The sequence below is a fragment of the Papilio machaon genome, chromosome 25 (genome assembly GCF_912999745.1).
Source record: "Papilio machaon chromosome 25, ilPapMach1.1, whole genome shotgun sequence".
In the NCBI taxonomy this organism is placed as follows: Eukaryota; Metazoa; Arthropoda; class Insecta; order Lepidoptera; family Papilionidae; genus Papilio; species Papilio machaon.
The window spans coordinates 5,124,920-5,145,830 of NC_060010.1; the positions used below are offsets into that span (position 1 = coordinate 5,124,920).

Below are 20,911 nucleotides of genomic sequence, written 5' to 3' on the forward strand. Positions count from 1 at the left end.
CACCGTAAGAACGTCGGATAAATATAAATATGTCAATCGAGAATCAGAAAAGCACATTGGTACATGGCGAGATTCGAACCCAGGACCTGCAGATTGAAAATCAGGTGCTTAACCCCTCAGCCACCGACGCTCTATGTATGTAATTTTAATTGATACATTACATACAATAATAAAAAAACGATTATATTGTAAGAGGTTAAGGCGTTAATTACGTTGATGTATTCAACCAAAAGAGGGCGTTGTTCTATATCTCCATTTTATATATTTAAATACATTCATGATTTCTCAATAAAAGATAAGCTCAAGCGATATAAAAGCATACAAAATATGTCATATTAATATATGACATTATGAAACCAGAGCACGTTTCTAATTTGTCATTTCATGACACATGGATGTGGGAAAAACATGGAATTTAAATCAAGTTGGAATATATTTTACTTGAAATGTTTTTAAGTTTGAAAACAATAAGATGAACAAACTATAAGCGAACTAAATTTAGAAATATGAAAAATGTATAACTTTTAAGAAATTTTAAAATGGATAACAAAAAAATTTTCAATTCCAGATCAATAATAAAACATGAATTTAATGAGTTTAGGTTTAACTTATAAAGATAAATGGGGATAAAGGAACATGATCGATGCACCAGAAATTATTTTAACTCACTGGTAAAAATTTCTAGTTTACAATGTAAGTTTAAACATCAGGAATAAATTAATTAAAGTAATGTAAATTGTGATTTTTAAGTTTTAGTGGTATATAAAAAATGGGAGGCGCAGAAAAATAATTGATTTTCAAAGAGCCGCCCTCTTAAAGAAATAAGTTTGATTATCACTGATCTGAAGGAACAGTAAATAACCAATTATTTTTAAAAGTCAATATAATAAATATCACTATATACATAAAATAAATATCACTATATACATAAAATAAATACATATCTATATATATATATAAAAGAAAGTTGTGTTAGTTACACCATTTATAACTGAAGAACGGCTGAATCGATTTGACTGAAAATTGGTGGGCAGGTAGCTTAGAACCAGGAAAAGGACATAGGATAAGTTTTACCCCGTTTTCTATTTTTTTTTATTCCGCGCGGACGGAGTCGCGGGTAAAAGCTAGTTTAAGATAAAGCTTCTGCTCTCAGATAATTCAAACTGTCATTCGCGGTGTACTGTGGAGAATTTATAACACTCGAGTAAGAAAAATCTTGAAGCTTACGTCACAGGATATTTTATAGCTTCTATTCTTATTACCAGTAAATAATATTAAAAAAAGCTACAACAACGATGGAGGAATGAACGGAGCTTGCTCAATATATACATAAACGTAGAAATTAAAATAACTAGCGCCATCTCGTAAATACAATTTGCAATAAAAAAATGGTATGACACAATGTGTTTGGATATTTCGCTGCGGACGTACAATGCGTTATAAAAACTTGCAAGCAAAAGTAAGCATCTTCTTTGTGTTTTTTATTCTGCTTGTGACTGTACACAACTTCGAGTGTTCGTTAGCTTTTGTATAGCAAGTTCAAGTAAGGGTACGCTCAAGCACATTGTTATGCCAAGCTGTCGAATGTCCGGGAATTCTTGACCATTATGCTTGTATAAAATCTACAACTTTAACATAAGTAAATGTGCAACTGGCTTTATATTTTAACTTGTAAACTGTTTTTTTACTAAACGAATATTTAAACTGGTAGATAAACTGTTTTGTCAAAGATAATGACATGGTTGACAATAAGTTCCATACAAAAAATGTTGGTCTTAGAAACCAAAGGTTAGATGCGTGAAACACTCGTTAGAAGAAAACAATTTAAATAGCATCCCAAAAAAGTCTAAAACACAAATGTCAAAAATTAACAAATAATATAAACAAGGTCATAATATAATGGTCACACTTCGACGATGTTACCCTTTAATTGTTTACATTTAATTAAAATATCGTCTTCTGATTCAAGGTAAGATTTTTCAGTCGTCTTATAAAACGCAAAGTAGTCTTAGAGGGGTATTCATACGGTATTCTCTAAACGAAAATCTTTCATAACAAGCTTGCTCTCCAACGTAGGGTTGCCAAAAATAAACGTAGATTTGAACATGAAAAAAGAAAAAGAAATTAATGGCCAGTAGTAAAATTTACCATGGGTTACTTAGATCAAAATATCCGTTTAAAACATATTGTTAAACTGTGCCTATACATTGACGATATGTCAGAAACCCGCGTATAGTCTTGTACCGAAAAAAACTTGTGGCAAAAAACAACTGGTGACTATATATCAAAGATACATAATACCTGAAGCCCGCATATGCTACGCCATAGGCAACTCTTGAATCCAACAAGGGCTTGAGAACTCCTTTCGTTAAGAGTCAACCAGTCTGGCCCAGTGCACATTGACTTCACATATATCTTTGAATTTATTTCCTAATATGCGTTGACTCACGATGTTTTTTCACTCAAAATGTCGAAAAACACATTAGTCGAAATTTTCATTCATATCGAAAATCAAAAAATTACACGTACATAGCGGAGATCGAACTAGGAAATTTTAGAAGGCTAACCACTGCTCCACTATTCTGAACATATTATATACATAAAACCCGAATTCGATGAGTTGGTAACCCTACTCATATGCTATTTTTCCTCGAAACGAAATGATAAACGTTCCCTGATATTATTCGGAACCTGAAATATAATGTTTGTTTTCTTTGTTGGTAACCGTGCGTGTTCACTGTTTCACATATTGTAAGTATTTGATTTTTCCTTTGTTATGTTACATAAAGCGTATACGAGTAGAAAATTTAAACAGTTTTATAAGAAATCTAACTACGTACGGTACCTGACATCTTTGTAATACTTTGAAATCTAGTCCGCGTAATTTACCGTTTCGTTTGATTTGTGTACGTGCTGGAGGCCTAAATTTAGTCCTCATTCACATCCCTTTTCTTATAAGGAAAGGATGGTAAGGGAAAATGGATTTGACGGTTGAGGGTATGCATAGAAAGGGGAAATATTCTATAGAGAATTCGCATAGGAAACTGTGCGCCTCCATCGTTTAGGCCGTCCACCGTTTGCTAGATATAAGTCCACATTGTAAATGGTCAAATAATTAATTGATAGTCTTTCTTTACATTAATTTTTAAGTAGAGAATACTTTGTTTTATTGATTTAGGAATTCTAATAACCTACATTTCTCTTTACTGCTTCGAAGCAATATCTTTTAACGATCGTTCTTATTAAATTTCTTCGTTATTGGCCTTCGCTTACTCTTCGATTATTGGCAAGAGGAATTTAGGTCACTTTAAGTGCAAGTATGGCAGTACTATATATACTATATTATTAAAATAGTCTGGTCGGAAATACCATGTAGTAATGAATTTTGGGGAACCCATGAAGTACTTAAATATTAGTACTGTTGGAGAGTAAATTAGACGCACGTGGTAGAGCTGGACGCAAAAAGCATAAAGTAGATCGGCATGGTGAAATTTACTTGACTAGGCCCAAGCCCGTACCCGGCTGTAGCGCCTCAGATGATGATGATGAAGTATGTACTTCCACTTTGCACCTGAATACTGTGTAGTCGTGATATTCCACCAGACAAGCTAATAACTCCACCACTGTAACAAAATTAACTGTTTACTTTATGTATTTTTAGATATTTTAAAATGGCACCCGAGAATGCGGCCACCCGAATTCAATAGCGTTAACGCTACCCATAGATATTCGTAATTGAAGGTGTTGACTTACCTTTATTTCTCGTAATGGGATTGAAATTAAATTGGTTAAAATTGTATGTAATTTTAAATTTATATATTAGGTCCTTACATATGAAATTGGCGTTTTTCGTACTGGCCACTTTAATCACGAATTTCTCCTCTTTGGTAAGGAATTCCAAATTCAAATTTGTACAGCTATAGACTCATGTATTTGTGGTTCGATGACCGTCATTCATTTGTTTTTTTTCTTCTGTTTTTTTCTGTTTGCGTCACTCATTTTACAAAATGGAAAACTTAAAATATCGCATTATTTACGAGTACGAGTTCCGCCGTGGCACTAGTGCTGCGGAAACGACTCGAAGGGTGAATGATGTGTATGGCGGTCGTGATCGTTGATATATTTCTAGAAATAATTTTGAATTCTTTAATTTATATTACCTATATTGAATTTTAAGATATGCCCCCAAGTAGGGTTAGCATACTGTTGGCGACGAAAAAGTCATTTCACAATTTTAAGAATTAAGGCGGCAAGTTGCAAGAAAGAATGTTATGGGGCTCAATTGAAGGATTACCAAAAAGGAATTTTTATTATTGGATAGTTCGAAATGAACAATCGAAACTAATATTTGAAAGACGAAAGTGCAGGCAACATCATCTATTTTATTGCCGGCTTTCCGATAATTACTTTTTGGTTTCAAAATGTTATGGAAACGAATTCTTCGTTTCTCGAAATTTAACAATAGAGCAAAGTAACAGCCGCGCCGTGGAAGCCATAAAAGAATTAAAGTTTATGGCACTAATTTTACTATGGCTTGCAATGTGCAAGAACCGCGGGACCAGATGTTTTTTGAGAAATATTATAATGCGTAATGAAGTGAAATAAATATGTGAATATGTGTCGTCTAAAGCCAAAGTGTTCGTGCTGGTGTAATGTAGAATGTGTCGTCATAGTATCCGCGCTAGTATATCGTGTGTGTAACGCAATCTGTGTACGAATGTATCGCCAGTCGTCTACTCTGATATGTGAGTATGTTGTAATGGTAACTTCAATGTTAATTATGTATCGAGTCAGTTTTGAATGTTGCATTGTTAACCTATATATTATTGAGGAAGTATATTTAATTTCATGGATAGGTTAAAATATTGTAAGTAAGTTGTCGTATCGTATTAATTTTATGTATGCTTGTCACTTGTCCTTATATGTATCAGTGTAATACTATTATTCGTGCTCTCCCATACGTCTAGATTTAATGATATTAGTTATGTAATCTAGATGTGTTTAAAATAAGGATAATTTTATATGTTTGTAGTTTGTTATTGTATTTTATCCTTCTGTGTGTCTATTATATATTGATATGTGTACTTATTGTATTTTCCTGTAACTGTGTATGCATATTATTTATATGAATTGAATAAATATTAACCAAAGGGTTAGTCTAAAAACGTTGTGGTCCGAGCGCTAACCGAGAGCCCCTTCCTCGGCTTTAGCGGGCTATAAATATGGCGCCTTACGGCGATATCTCGCAGTCGCAACTCAGCCTCTGTCGAGACCACACGCGCTTAACTAACCCCGAGGAATTTCGCTTTTACTAAAGTGTTTTTCTCTGGCGACGTTTCCCGTTTGTTGGTCCGTAGTAGCCGCTTTTTCTACTTCTCTGCGGATCCTGGACCGGTGTTACCGGCGCAAGGTGAGGATCGAGTTGCGTGCCGCGAGGTGCAATACGAGATTCTCGCTTTGTTTAATCGCACCGGTCACCCAATTGGGAGCTTGTCCCAGGCGGCGGCGGGTAGTACCCTTTAAAGGTGCTACCTGGCTTCACGCAGCCGAAACACATACGGCCGGCCGTAAAAACTTAAGCCAAAACTTTAAGGTTTATAAAAGCATGTGTGCCAACCCCACGTGAGTGGGAAAAGGCCAGAGAGATGATGATGATGAAGTTAGACCTCAATATAAGACTTATTTAACTTTATCAATTTCCAAACTGTACATGTTAGGAAGTGAAATAAAATGTTTGTTACAAACATACTAAAAGTTTTAATAAGGGTTCGAACACATAACGAACGAATCGTGCGAAATAACTTTCGGTTCTAGTAAAAGTTTAATTTTTTTTTAATTCAACACTAGGCTGTGGTAATTATTAAAGTTTAAAAAATGTATAAAGTTCAAATTTTCTGAAATTTTAAATGACTAATTTAATTTTTAAAAATTATTTTGGCATCCACGATTACATTCTCTTGTGAGTTTAATAAAAAAATAATACATATTCCAAAAACAAAATAAAACAAATTATAAATCAGATTTAAATCGGACGTCAAATAAAATCTTATAAGAAAACATGTTTATATATTCCAGCCCCGCTAATAAAATCGAGCACCATAAACAAAGGAAGTTACGTACACAAGTGTCACCGGAAGTGTGTCGGCCATATTTATTGGCGAGCCACTTCCGCTTCCGTTTACTGCGTGATTTAAAAGCGTTACATTGCTCGGCTGGCTGCTTGCGGAAGGTAATTTCATTTGTATTGGCACATCGCTCTAATAAAATATCTTATACGAGAAGTTGCTCACGTCTTCGTTTGCGCGTAATTAAAAACTCTACTAATAAATATAGCCTATGTCACCCGGGGATAAAACAGCTTCCCAAAGGTGAAGGAAATTTAAAAATCTGTTCAGTAGTTTCGGAGCCTATTCAATGCATACAAACAATCAAATCGACCGCAAAATATCTGATATTACAGAGCTTTATTATTATACTAGCTGTCGCCCGCAAGTCCGTCAACATAATAAACAGCCTATGTGTTAACGAACAAGAAGTACAGTACATAAATTTAATCAAAAATAAAAAAAACATTTATTTTACACTAGCTTTTACCCGCGACTCCGTCCGCGCGGAATAAAAAAATAGAAAACGGGGTAAAAATGATCCTATGTCCGTTTCCTGGTTCTAAGCTACCTGCCCACCAATTTTCATTCAAATCGATTCAGCCGTTCTTGAGTTATAAATAGTGTAACTAACACAACTTTCTTTTAAATATATATATACTAGCTTTTACCCGCGACTCCGTCCGCGCGGAATAAAAAATAGAAAACGGGGTAAAAATAATCCTATGACCGTTTCGTGGTTCTAAGCTACCTGCCCACCAATTTTCAGTTAAATCGATTCAGCCGTTCTTGAGTTATAAATAGTGTAACTAACACAACTTTCTTTTATATATATAGATATATATATTTATATAATATATACATTTATTTATTGTGAAAGTTTGAATTTAGAACAATGGGTGACTATTAGAAAACAAATGAATTTGCAGTGTCTCTATTTTGTTGTGCCTTTACCGGGGGATTTTCACTACCGAAACATATGTATAAAATAATTATCATTCCATCAATCAGATGGTAATCTATGTTGTGAATTTCACGTAGACCCATTTACCCAAACTTACCTTTGGTTGTAAGAGATCATTTTCCTTAACGGCTTCCAATGTTTAAATGGAATCCAACTTTAGTTTCTTTAAAAGCATTACCATTTCATTCACTGGAACTATAAAACGGTTTGCCGCAAAATCTAAGAGCAAGCTTTTCGGTTTTCCATTTGAATATTCCTTGCATATTCCTCGCCTTCAAGATCACATAATACGTTTTACGATTTTAAACGATTATTTAACAAATATATAGGTTACATTATATAGTGTACATTGTACATTCAAGCGTTTATAATAAAACTTTATAAATATTAAATTGCAATTATAAGATAACAAGATTGACAGTTTCCTAAGACCTCTCTATTTCTTGTTATCTCTTAGTCCCTATTTCTCGCTTCCTTAAAAGTCTTTAATTCCATCGCTCTTCCTAGCTTGTATACCGTTTGTTGGTGGAGTCATCTTTCTTAAAATATAACATCACAGCGTGTATGTTTTTAAATGTTTCGTCCAAAAAACCTAAAGGTAAGAACAATCAAAACTAACTCACGTAACATTATTCTTTCTCAACTGAACTTATTACAACTAAAATAATATGGTAAAAATACTAATTAACTCCAAAATTCTTTTTTTATAATAGAAGGGGTAAACATGCGGCTGAGGTACCGAGGTGATCATCAACGCCCATGGATATCCGCAACGTCAGAGGTATTGCAGATTGCATTGCCCATCTTTTATAAACAGATACGCTCACTTCTTGAAGGACCCAAAATCGTACCGATTCGAAAATAAAAATAAGTTCAAATGAAAACATTGCAAACAAATTGATAAACAAAAATCGAGATACGAAAAAAATTTATCAAATTTCACATGTACCGAATGCTCCTTCATTCGAAAACTGGCAAAATACCAAACGCCCGGAACGCTGAGATCCAGCGACATGTAAAATTGCTAAAGTTTAACACTTCCCTCAAATTTGACATGAATTTTAACGGCAATTTAAAGTGGCTACAAGAGCAATTCGCAAATACATTGAACGGCAACAGGGTACAGTTAATTTGAGAAGAAACAACGTATTTTTCTGATAAAAAAAAAAAAAAACAAAAAAATGGGACCCATCTGCAAGCACTTCCTTTCGATTAAAATATTTTTTATCAAAATCGAACCACCAGGGGCGGAGCTTCGCGGTAACAAACATAAAAAAAATACAGTCGAATTGATAACCTCCTTCTTTTTGAAGTCGGCTAAAAATAAAAAACATTTAACTTAAAGTTAGGATAAAAAAAATGTTTTATTTGCACTAAGTAACTTTTGTCCAAATCCGGAACGATTGGTGAATAATATCTTATTAGTCTAACTAATTACTAATATTATAAATGCGAATATTTGCATGGATGGATGGATGAAAGAATCTCCAGAACAATTGTATAGATCTCGCTGAAATTTGGTGTAGATGTAGAACATCTAGGCCATAAAGTCTGAAAGTCTGGAAGAACACATAGGCTACTAATTATTATTACATTTTTTTTTTTATTCCGATCGGACGAAGACGCGGGCCACAACTAGTAACTATGATTATTCAATTTTTTATCAAGAAGAGGCAGCTTTTTGTTCGTTGTAGTTAAATTATTACCTACTTAAGGAATCGCAATAGCAAATTGCTTCGAAATTAAACGTCGAATTAATTCCACTTCAACTAGCCGGGTCTATTGAGTCTTTCAATGCAAGGAATTTCTACCAAGTCTTGAGTTTATAGTCGCTTTGTCAGCCCAACCGTTCGTATACCCAGCGTATATAATATTGCTGAACCAAGAACTAAAATGGTATTGGAATTTATGATTTATATTTATTTTAACTGGATCGTATAAATGAACCTCTATTGCATTTTTTTATAACTAAACTAGAACATGCTCATGCTCCTAGAGTTAAGCCTCGAAAGTATAGATGGGTGATGGATGAGTGTTTGTTAGAAGGTATACTGAGGGGAAGCTACCGAAGGAAAACCTAGGTTTTTGAATATCATTTTATTGGGAGCTAAGCTAATACTACCTGGCGCCTCCATCATATACTGTGAGCACCTACCCCGGTCCTACTTGGCATTTTTCCTTCGGTAGCTTTCCCACATTATCTCCGGAACGGCTCAATGCATCTTGATGAAATTTGACATAGATGTAAAACATAGTGTGAAAGAACAGTCACATAGAGATCTTTAACGTGTTTTTAATCTATTTTAATATACATTTCATTTCTGTAAAAGGATTTGAATATACAATCCGGATAATTTTCAATACAACAAGCGTAGGAGTAATACAAAATCAGGATCCATTCATTGTGCAGTTGACAATATGTTTTTGAACATCGCGTTGTGTGCATTGACATCTATTCATAGTTCAATTAACTAGATTTTAGACTGTCTATTTAAATACCGCTCTGGTAGTTTAGAATTTAATTATTCGTATTGCGTTTGACATTTTCCAATAGTTAATGTAATTCCGCGTTTCGTCTGATGAGTGTGGTGCCGGAGGCTTAATTTTAATCCTCGTTCCCTTCCCATCCCTTTTTTTTATAAGAAAAGGATGGGAAGAGGAGGTGAATTTGATGCATAGGAAGGTTAAATATTCTCTTTTTGTGCGTCTCCTCTTCGTCGATTGAGGTTAGGTAACCCATCTGCAATTGCGAATGTCTATGGGCAGCGGTCGCTTCGCCATCTCGGCGAATTCATGTGGCCACTTGCTCGTTTGCCACCTTGTAATATAAAAAAACGGTTAATTCAAAATTTCCTGAAACTTTGTCGTCAAATAAAACTAACTTTTTATTTTTTTCTTTAATGAATAACATGAAATAGTAAGTATAATATATAGCGTGATAAATTATATGCAGCCATTCTGGAGATACCTTCTGATAATCATCCATCCAAATATTCGCATTTATAATATTAGTAAGATTAAAAATCGGTTCATTCTATTCTGAAAATGTAGAATTTCCAATAAACCGCTCGTATGTTGTTATTATATTTGTGAATTTAAATGAAATTTCGTTATTGAAATCTTAAACCCAAATACAATTTTCAATTTGATAGGAATTTTCCACCATTTTAGAAATTCCAACTGCTTCTTATATTCTTTAATAATATATATTTTTTAATTTATATTTTCTTTCTATAAAAATATACAAACATTGTATATGTTTATTTATTAATATCTTTTTCAACATTTTTTTTTATATCATAAGGTGGCAAACGAGCAAACGGCCATCTGGATTCGCCGTAATAGCGAGGCGACCGTTGCCCATAGACATCCGCAAGTACAGATGTGTTGCCTACCTTTAATCAACGTAGAAGGGAACGCACAGAAATAGGATATTTCTACTTTCTATGCGTCCCCTCTTCCGCCAAATCAACTTCCCCTTCCCATCCTTTCCTAATAAGAAAAGGGTGGGAAGGGATCGAGATCTAAAATTAGGCCTCTGGTACCATATTTTCTTTGTCGCACATTTATTTAACGAAAACCTTAAAGTAAGGAAATTGTTAAAAATAAGAAACATTAAAACACCAGTCTTATAGCAGCCGTTTAATAAAAAACTCATTGAAAGTTCATTACAAACTTATTCAATTTCAATGTCAGATGGCAAATAAATTTGATAAAAGCATGAAGTATTTTTCCTGACACTTGGTTCCGTATTGAATTTCCAGCGTTAGCGTATTCAAAGAGAGTTTTTACAAATTTTTCAAGTGTAGAAGTCAATATAAAGAAATAATTTCTAGAAAATTTCATCTTATACAAATATTAAACAAGTACATACAAAACAGTCTACGTGAGAACTGTTCCAACTTCATCTAGAACAAGTTTCTGTTTATTGTTCCCGAAAGAAAACATCTTCGTCGAATTAACTTTGCTTATTTTGAAACTTTCAATGGAACCCTAATAAACGGAGTGAGTTGTTTTCTCTTCGTATAAATCCGCCTTTACGCGGAACTTTGCAAAAATATATTATTTTTTTCGCGTAACACAATCTACAGGGGATCATTTATCAATGCCTAGTGTTTATTTCGTAAAAATATTTTAACACTTTCTTAGGTTGGGAATTTCTAATTTTCTCCCAGGATGGAGAATTTCACTGTACTTTCCTTATTGTATTAAATTATTTTTGATCCAACCTATTTGTTTATGCATAAAGATGTCTGTTATAAGTCTATAGGTTCTAACCTCCAAAGTTTCGGTTTTAATTTTTTTTACCAAAATATGTTTAAAACATACTGTTTTCTCTGTTATGTTAAAGAGGGATGAAGATATGTTATATATAAAGTTTTTGGTTTCAGAAATCAACAGTTAGTCTTTACACTTTGTTAATATTTCTATAGTTATCTATCTCTTCATACGATTCTTAGAACTCCTTTGTCACAGACTAACCATTGTTTTTTGAGACTAAAATCTCTGTATAAAACATATCGTGATCCCGGTCATTAAACAAAATAGTTTAAACAATGTGTTTTAAACGGGGATTTTAGTATTAGAAACCCACGCTTACTTTTGTAAGATATTTGTTCGTGGATGAGATTTATCAAAGAATTTCGACATAATTTTCATATCTCGAGTATTTGAAGTGTTCCCAGTATAGATATAAGTTCTGTCCACAAAACCCTGCGGTATCTCGTCCTTTAGGAATCTGCGCTTTATTACCATACAAGGGCTCGCTTGTGTTTTATGAGCGCACGCTGTATCTGTACGAATCCTTAATGTATGGTACAAGTTACAAGATTACATCTCGCTATAATGTACCTAAGATTTATTATAAGGTTACTAAAACCTATATCGTGATTATTAATGTGAGTTTCCACTGTCTATCATCTACACAAAGAACCCCTCTTATTTTTTTTTGAAAGACACATAATGTTCCAAAAGTGGGATAAATTATCGTTAAAGGTGACACTTAAAAATTTACAGACTTGTTCTTTTTTTTAATAACTCAGGTATAAAATACACTAAACATATGACTTTGTACCTGCTCAAAAAAATATCAGTATTAAATAATATAAAAAACTAAGTTGATCGTTTAAATATCTAAAATAAATGATAAAGGAACGTTACAATTTAATGATGTCCACTTATAACTTGGACCACAAGCAATCTACTGTTTTCGACCTTTGCGTCAAGTTTTACTAATAAAAAGGGTTTTTTATGTGAAAACTTGAAATGTTTTCGGTTCGACGTATTCAGTATACGTACTGATACACAACTGGCATCGCACAACTATATTTTACATATCAATCTAGCTGTCGCCCGCAACTCTGTCCGCGTCGAATTAAAAAAAAACTTAATAAGTAGCATATGTGTTCTTCCAGACTGTGTTCTACATCTATACCAAATTTCATCGAGATCCAAGCACCCGTTCTGGAGATACCATATATGTTACGATAAGAGATATATAGACGGCTTGATTTGTCCAAGAAATTCTCAAAGTTCATTTCGTTCATTTTAGATATGCAAATTTATTCTTATCATCAGCAATATATTCGTTTTGCTTTGACTTGAAAATGGTATAGTATTTTATATTTACTTCGACTTTTAGCTAGTTTTATACTAGCTGATCCCAGACAAAGTCAAAAATAATGCAAAATATTTACATAACCAAATCTAACGTCAAAGTGCAAGAAAATATTTCATTAAAATGAAAACACCTTTTTTAACAGAATAAACGTTCTATAAATTGTTCTGAATCTGATCACTGGTTTATGAACCCATAGGGGATAGACCATAGATATATAACCTACAGATACATAATCCTAATACATCTGGAGCACAAAAGTAAATGAAAAAAAATCTCCGGAGGCCTTTTGTAAGTGTTCCCTCAGTGTCATTTGCAATACAGAATTACGTTTAGAAATTCGTCTCTAATCTATAGGTTAGGACAAACAACTAAATAAAGATTTTTAATACATTTCTAAACTGATTAAAGATCACAATGGTAGATTTTATTTAATATCCTTTTTATATATGTCAACGTATAAATTAACAGCCGAAGTCTATTGTAAAATGAAATGCAGTAATAAAAAAAATTAAAAACCATTAAAGTTTACAAGCTATTTGAATGTCATTTTAACAACATCATTTTGTAAAAGGAAGGCTTTAAAGGTGATAAAATACACGTGCAAGTACAATAATTTCGTTTTAGATTTAGTCGCTTGTTTATTATGCCAATAAAATTTCGAATATTGCTCGAATAAAATTGAGTTTTACGTCGTTTCGGTTGGAAAGTCTCGTGGCCGGATTCGGTATGTTTTAAAATAGGCTATGTTGAAATAAACTAATATATAAACGGCTAAAACACTCACGTATATTTGTAACGATGTCGGCACCGACTAGACTGACTACGGGCCGCGTCCGCAAAATAATTGACTAGTTTCGATTCGGGCCCCGTCGGCAAAATAATACCAGTACCACTCACCTTAATGAAGGACACCCGATGAGCTCGAAACTAGTCGGTGCCGACACCGGACAAGTATAAGTGAGTGTTTTAGCCGTTTATATATTAGTTTATGATAATGTCTCACGAAAGTTTGAATAATTTAATACTTTGAAATAATTCAATCATCGGAATTAATATAATAGTTTAAAATTGTGTGTACATTCGCTAACTTGTCAGAATATACTCTTAAAAATAAAAAATACACAAATAATAATTTAAATGGTATTCGATAAGTCTGTCGTTTAAATGACGTCACAACATGGCGTCTGAAATAGGCGTTAAACGCGTCCACAATCTGTCGAGTTTGTTTTGTGTTGGCGCTCGTTGATCGTAATTAAGATTTTTAGGGTTGTAATAAACGGTAAAGTATTTGAAATTGGACGAGACATTTCTTTGTAGGTCTGGCAAAATTGGTTTATTACTATTTCTACTTTTAAAGCAGAATAAATTAGCAAACGAGCTTATTATAAAATAATTATTTACAGTTAGTGTACAAGTTATGATATAGTTTGTATCATATTACTATTGCCTTTGTTAATAAAAAAAAAAACGTTAAAATATCAAATGGAAACGATTTCTATTTCCGGCTTTATTTTATTGTATTTCTATTTTAAAACTCGGATAAGAGGCGAGAAAGCGTTAGTCTTCTGTAACATATAGTCAGCCATTTTAAATACGTTCCACTTGACGAAACATGTCCGGATACAATATTTTATTCGGATATTCTATTTTCTACGTGTGAATTATTTATTATCCATTCTATGCCACTATATAAAAGTAGGTTTGAATAGTGCAATCTTATTCTACTTCTTACATTCTGGCTTTTCATCTAAAGTGGACATCTTGTAGTAGTAGAGTAATACCTACCTTGTCCCATCAATACCCATAGCCCACCCAACCCACAGGTTGTAAAGGCTGTATCACAGGTGTGGGCGCGTGGCTTAGCTGTTGTTTGTCACGTTTCTTGACTCCTTAAAAGTTATTTCTTTTTTAATAGTAGTAGTAATAGATACTGCAACAATTCAACAAACATTGGATGCACGAATGAGTCGGATCGACCAGTGAAATATCACACAGAAGATTGGTGTGAAGTGGAAATATTTTCGCATTTCGTCTGCGTCGATGTGTTTGCGTGCCGGAGGCCTAGTCCATGTTCCCTTCCCACCCTTTTCTAATAAGGAAAAGATACGCTTTTTGATAGTTTCCAGTAACTTTTCAAGCTTTTTGACGTTAAGATAATAAGCAGAAATGTGAAACTTTTTTCTAAATCACTTGGCTTTCTTTCAAGACGTCATTCATCCAGAATGCAGACTACCTCACGTGAGAGGGGCGAGGAGCAGTAAACGCAGTCTTTGACAGTAACGTACTACGGCGATTTACAAAACGTCCACCCACACTCAGCAGGTTATATTTTACAACGTTAAAGCTTTCACAGCACTTCAAGTGTTAAAAATGTAGTTTAACTTGACGCTCTGCTATTGTATGACTTTTAGCAATGAAATTTATTTACCGTAGTACTTGAATAACATAGCTTACTAATATTATAAATGCGAATGTTTGTTTGAAGGTATCTTCAGAACGGCTAAACGAAACTATATGAAATTTGGCATATATGTAGAACACCGTCTGGAAGAACACATAGGCTAATCGAGTTTTTTTTTTTATTACGCGCAGAGGAAATCGCGGGCGATAACTAGTATTTTGATAATCTGTAACAAGAAGCTTAACAACATTGTCACTTTTAAATTCGTTATCTGTGTAAAAAAGTTACAGACAGTAAAAAAAAAGTTACAGAGCCAAACTCTACCGTAGCGTGTACGTGAAACTTTTCACGTGCTCTGTTTAATTATCTTTTAATGCGCACAGATTAAAAAAGTTTGGAGAGTAAATTTAGAGCAGATTTGCCACAGATGTAGAACATAGTCTAGAAAAACACATAGGCTACTTATAAAGTTTTTTTAAAATTCCGCGCGGACGGAGTTGCGTGCAGCAGCTAGTATACAATAATTCGTATAATGTTGATTTTACATTTCTACTAAACCTTTTTACTTTAAAAAAAATCAAAATGGTAGCAAGATTTTTGTGCCAGTATTTTGTATTTCCTACTAACATACTATTTTTTATAAAAAGATTTTCATTCATTTGATTGTACCAGAGTATTTTTCTTCGTAAGCAAAAAAGTTCTGTTTAACGCTACTGTAATTAACACAGGGCACAGTGTCAAGCCACTTTTACTTCTGTTGGGATTAGCTTGAGTTTTTCTATACAAGTAAACATTTTAAATTAAACAGAGCGAAAGCAAAAACCACCTCTGAGCTTGTTGCTGACATTGTTTTTTTTTTAATATAGTGGATAAAAGAATGAATTAAAAGTTTACTTTAAACGGTATTAAAAAATCTTTTTTAAAAAAAGTAGCCTTACAATATATTCTTGTACATATATATATAATATTGTATTCTGAATTTACATACAACTCACGCCTGTAACCCAGAGGGGTAGGTAGAGATCACGGACCTCCATTTGACTTGGCCAAATGAACCTCCACTTCCACTTTTCGCCATTTCGGGAAACGGAACGTGACAAGCGGTGAGCCGCGTCTCCGTCATTTTCTCCCAGGAATTCACACATTATTTTTTTTTTATTTTACACAGTTTGTACTTTGTAATAATTAACTTAAATTATTGAAATATAATTGATAATGATAAGTATTTATTTCCTACAGTTAAAGTCACATTGTAGTAAAATTATTTTAAATTCGTTCCAGAGGTATAATTTGAGTCCTCTTTCCCTTCCCATCCTTTTTATAACAATAAGGAAATATTGGGAAATATCTTTCTGTGCGTCTCCTTCTCAGTCGATTAAATATAGGCATTTCCACGGATTCAGTTGGTCGCTTGCTCGTTTAACATCTTATGAAAAAAACTATAATGTGCGAATCTTTTACATACATTTTAGAGTAATTAAATGTCAAGTGACCGGAATGCTCATAGTTTTACTATTACTGAACATCAAAAAGTGAATCAGGTCACTTACTCTACAAATAAAAAATTTATACACTTTAAAAAAAAATAAAAATTATTAGAGAAAATTTAATGTAATCTTACAATAAGGTTTCTAACTTATGTATTTGCATAGATTTAATTCACTTACCGTCGGTTTCTGAGACCGAAAATCTGTGTATAAAACATATTATCATTATCTGTATAAAACATATATCATTATTCATTGAACGTTAGGACAGAACAGTTGTGTCGTGCCCACGCTAAGCGCTGTCGGCGCTGAGTCAACGCACACAGAGTAACTTCAGACAGAGACATTAATAATATCATCATGGATACACTAAAAAATGTTTTCGGAGCAAATGAAGAGCAAAGGAGAACTAAGTCCAAAATAAGAAGTCCCGATGGCTCCTCCGTAGATGAGGATTCACCCATGACAGATTACGTGACATTACGTAAAAATCCAAGAACTGATATTCAAGACCTACGGAACGATTTTCAAACTTTCCAATCAAGGATCATGGCTAAGTTGGAGTCATGGTTCACCAAGCAAGAAGAAAAGTTTGAAGAAATTAAGGCATCTATTAAATTTATGAACGAATATTTTGAAGATTTAAAGTGTAAAACTGAGGATGTCGCCAGAAGACTTAATGAATTAGAAATAAAGCAAAGCACAGAATCAAAAAAGTTAAGTTGTCTAGATGAGCTGGAAGTCAAGATCGATATGATGGAGCAACAGGCTCGAATGACTAATATGGAAATCAGCAACCTGCCTGAAAGAAGAGGAGAAAACTTATTGATGATCTTGGAAAATATCGCTTCTATGGTCAATATACCCGTGAGTAAACAAGACATTGTCTCAATTCATCGTGTGCCGCATGCTACAACGGATAACACTCGACCAAAGAATGTAATTGTGAAATTTGGCAACCGCATGTTACGAGATAATATGTTTTCAGCGATTCGTTTAAAGAAGGACATCGATTCAGTGAAGCTTGGCATATCAGGCCCTAAACATAATATATACGCCAATGAACATCTGACTTTAAAAAACAAAAGTTTATTTCGAGAAACGCGAGAAGCAGCTAGAAAATGTGGCTACAGATTTGTATGGGTCAAGCATGGAACGATACTTGTCAGAGAAAAAGAAACATCACCTGTGTTTGCTGTTCGATCAAAAGGCAACTTATCTAAAATTAAAGCCAATTGTTAAAGGTAATTGTATTTGTTTAGTATTTTTTGAAGTATGTAGATTTTTTACTTAGTTCCAAAAAAATAATAGACAAATTTGTTACATTAATGCGTAAACATTGTAAAGGTCTTGGAAATGTTCCCTCTATAGTTAACTATACTATGTCTGTGCGGATTATGTCTCGTGTTAGAAGCATGGATTATCGATTTACCCACTTAATATTCGTAATTTTTTTGTATTGACTTATGCTTTACTTTTATTAAAAATATTGAATGTTTAATTCCAGCGGAATGTACATTATATTTACCTTAAATAAGTAATAGATTTACATGTCTTTTTATAACGTTAGTATTCCGTGATTGCTACAACTTTAATAAGTGTTTATACATAGAGGTGTTGGTGTTGATAAATTACATTTACGGTTATATTGTTCATACTAATAAATATTAGAATGGCTGATAAAATATCCATATACTATAAAAACTGTCGAGGACTACGAACGAAGCTTAGCACTATTTACATGAATGTGTTAGCGCATTCATATGACGTTTTGATACTTTCTGAAACCTGGCTATCAGCCGCCATAAGCGATAGCGAAGTTTTTGATTCACACTACACAGTATTTCGTTGCGACCGCAACTACGCTGCGACACGGGCAGGCGCGACGGTGGCGGCGTGTTGGTGGCCGTGCGCCGCGGCCTGCACGTTGAGCGCTGCTCGCTTGCACTTACCTTAGATGATAATGAATCACACAATTCACCGTCGCCTTTTATTGATTACATGTTATTAAATATTAAAGTGGGGACAATATTCCATGTGATTTGTGGAGTTTATATTCCACCAAATCAAGATTTAGCTACTTATACAATATTTTTAAACTTACTACAGTATTATTTTAATAATATACAGAATATAGACAAAATATATATCGCCGGGGACTTTAATCTACCCTATATTGAATGGAGCGATCCCTCATCTCAAACATACTCGCTGCCATGTGACTGCCACAATGTATTAACTAACACTTTGAGTACTTTTGTTCGTGATACGCATACTAGACAATATAATTATATAAAAAACAACATGGGGCGTATTCTGGACTTATTTATTTCTAGTGATGATACATGTTGTAGCGAACCAGTACTAAATCCATTGGTACCCATTGACATTCTTCATCCTCCCTTTCACGTACTTATATCACGGGACCGCCACCGTAAAACTATGCAATCAGAGTCAACATTAAAATATTATTATTTGGATGCAGACAACGCAATAATTAATGAAACTATTAACAGTTATGATTGGTTGGCAGTTGGCAGAGTTACCCTGTAAATTCAGCGTGCAATGTCTTTTATCTAAAATTAAATGAAATCATAAAAGCCCATGTACCTATGCATTATCGTTGTTTTCGTTCGAAGTCCTCATACAGTTCATTATTGCTAAAATACGATCTGCCCACGCTTGACAGGAGACGTAATCTTTTGGATTTTATGTTATTGCAAATATCGTGCATCAAAAATTCAACTGCATGGAGCTTACTAGACAAATACAATTACATGTGCCTGCTCGATCATGTCATATTCGTGGCACTCGTAAAAGTGTTCTGTTCGCACTAAAACGATGTAAGACGCACGCAGGTGAGCGTGCCCCCTTGTGGTCTGTGAACTGATAGCCTTCATAAACTTCATTAATTTTAATTGTTTTAAACTGTTTGATTGTATTTAAACATTATGTCTCAACTTAATTGTAGTCTATTATTATTATTGTTTCTTTCCTTTATTTTTAGTTACTGTAGTTGTGAACAACGATGTTGGGTACATAATTACATTGTATGTGTTATATTTATATTATAGACATATATCTATTATGTAGTCGTTAGTTGTTCCAAATAAATTAAAAAAAAAAAAAATAAAAAAAAAATATCGTTATCTCTGTCATTATCTTTGACAAAACAGAGATAATATGTTTTAAACGAGGATTAATTACTAATTAACTAGCTTTTACCCGCGACTCTGTCCGCGCGGAATAAAAAAAAATAGAAAACGGGGTAAAAATTATCCTATGTCCGTTTCCTGGTTCTAAGCTACCTGCCCACCAATTTTCAGTCAAATCGATTCAGCCGTTCTTGAATTATAAATAGTGTAACTAACACAACTTTCTTTTACATATATAGATAACTTGAAATTACTGTTCCTAAGCATAAATCCGAAAAATTAATAGTTTCATAGTAAAGAGTACCAGAAAATTGTAAAAATTGTGGGATTAAAATAATGCTCTATGCTCTGCTTGATAAATAAAAAAATCAAGCAATATTTTGGACTGAAACTAACAATAACCGTCTGTCATGATAATAGCCCTCCAGTAGAATAGCTCTTCAACGTAACAGCCCTTTAACATCATGAGGCCAATGATACTTTTGTATTTACTTCATAGATTGTCTTGCAACATAATACTTTACCTTGTGGGTAATTAATTTTGAAATTGTTTAGAAATAAAAAAAAAACATTGTTAAAACAAAACGTAAATTAATATGACCGTGTTTCTATTGTACAAAACATTTCTAAGATCATTATTTAATGTACATTTTACACGACTCCATTCAGTTTACTATATCTAATATATAAAATTCTCGTGTCACAGTTTTCGTTCCCGTACTCCTCCGAAACGGCTTGACCGAATCTCATGAAATTTTGTGTGCATATTCAGTAAGTCTGAGAATCGGCCAACATCTATTTTTCATTTTTTTTAACTGCGCGCGGACGGAGTCGCTGGCGACAGCTAGTCTTTTTGTAAAAATTTAATTTTTAATCGCTTAAATACTGACCACATACGATAGAGTCTTACTAATATTCCTGGAAAGAAAAATGGTAAGAAATTTGCTAAAAACAAGTTTTTTTTTGTGTAACCCAAAAGTAATGTTGCAATTACTACCAAATTACTTTTAAATTAACGTTGGGTGGCTTTTATCGCCAATTAGCGTAAGTCCCTCATTAAGTCGTTCGAAATTTACATCCCTTTTGCATGGGAAATTGGCCGTTGTCCTTTTTAGTGAAATAATGTCATTTGGCCAAACGTATTTCTCGAATTCCAGATAATTAAAGGCTCATTAAAATT

At 33.5% G+C, this 20,911-nt stretch overlaps 1 protein-coding gene across 1 annotated transcript; it reads left to right on the forward strand.

Moving 5' to 3' along the window:
• The first annotated feature begins 16,936 nt into the window (after positions 1–16,936).
• On the forward strand, positions 16,937–17,818 carry LOC123722422. Its single transcript, XM_045684140.1, has one exon. The coding sequence runs from the start codon at positions 16,937–16,939 to the stop codon at positions 17,816–17,818; it is 882 nt and encodes a 293-aa protein (XP_045540096.1).
• The last annotated feature ends 3,093 nt before the right edge of the window (positions 17,819–20,911 follow it).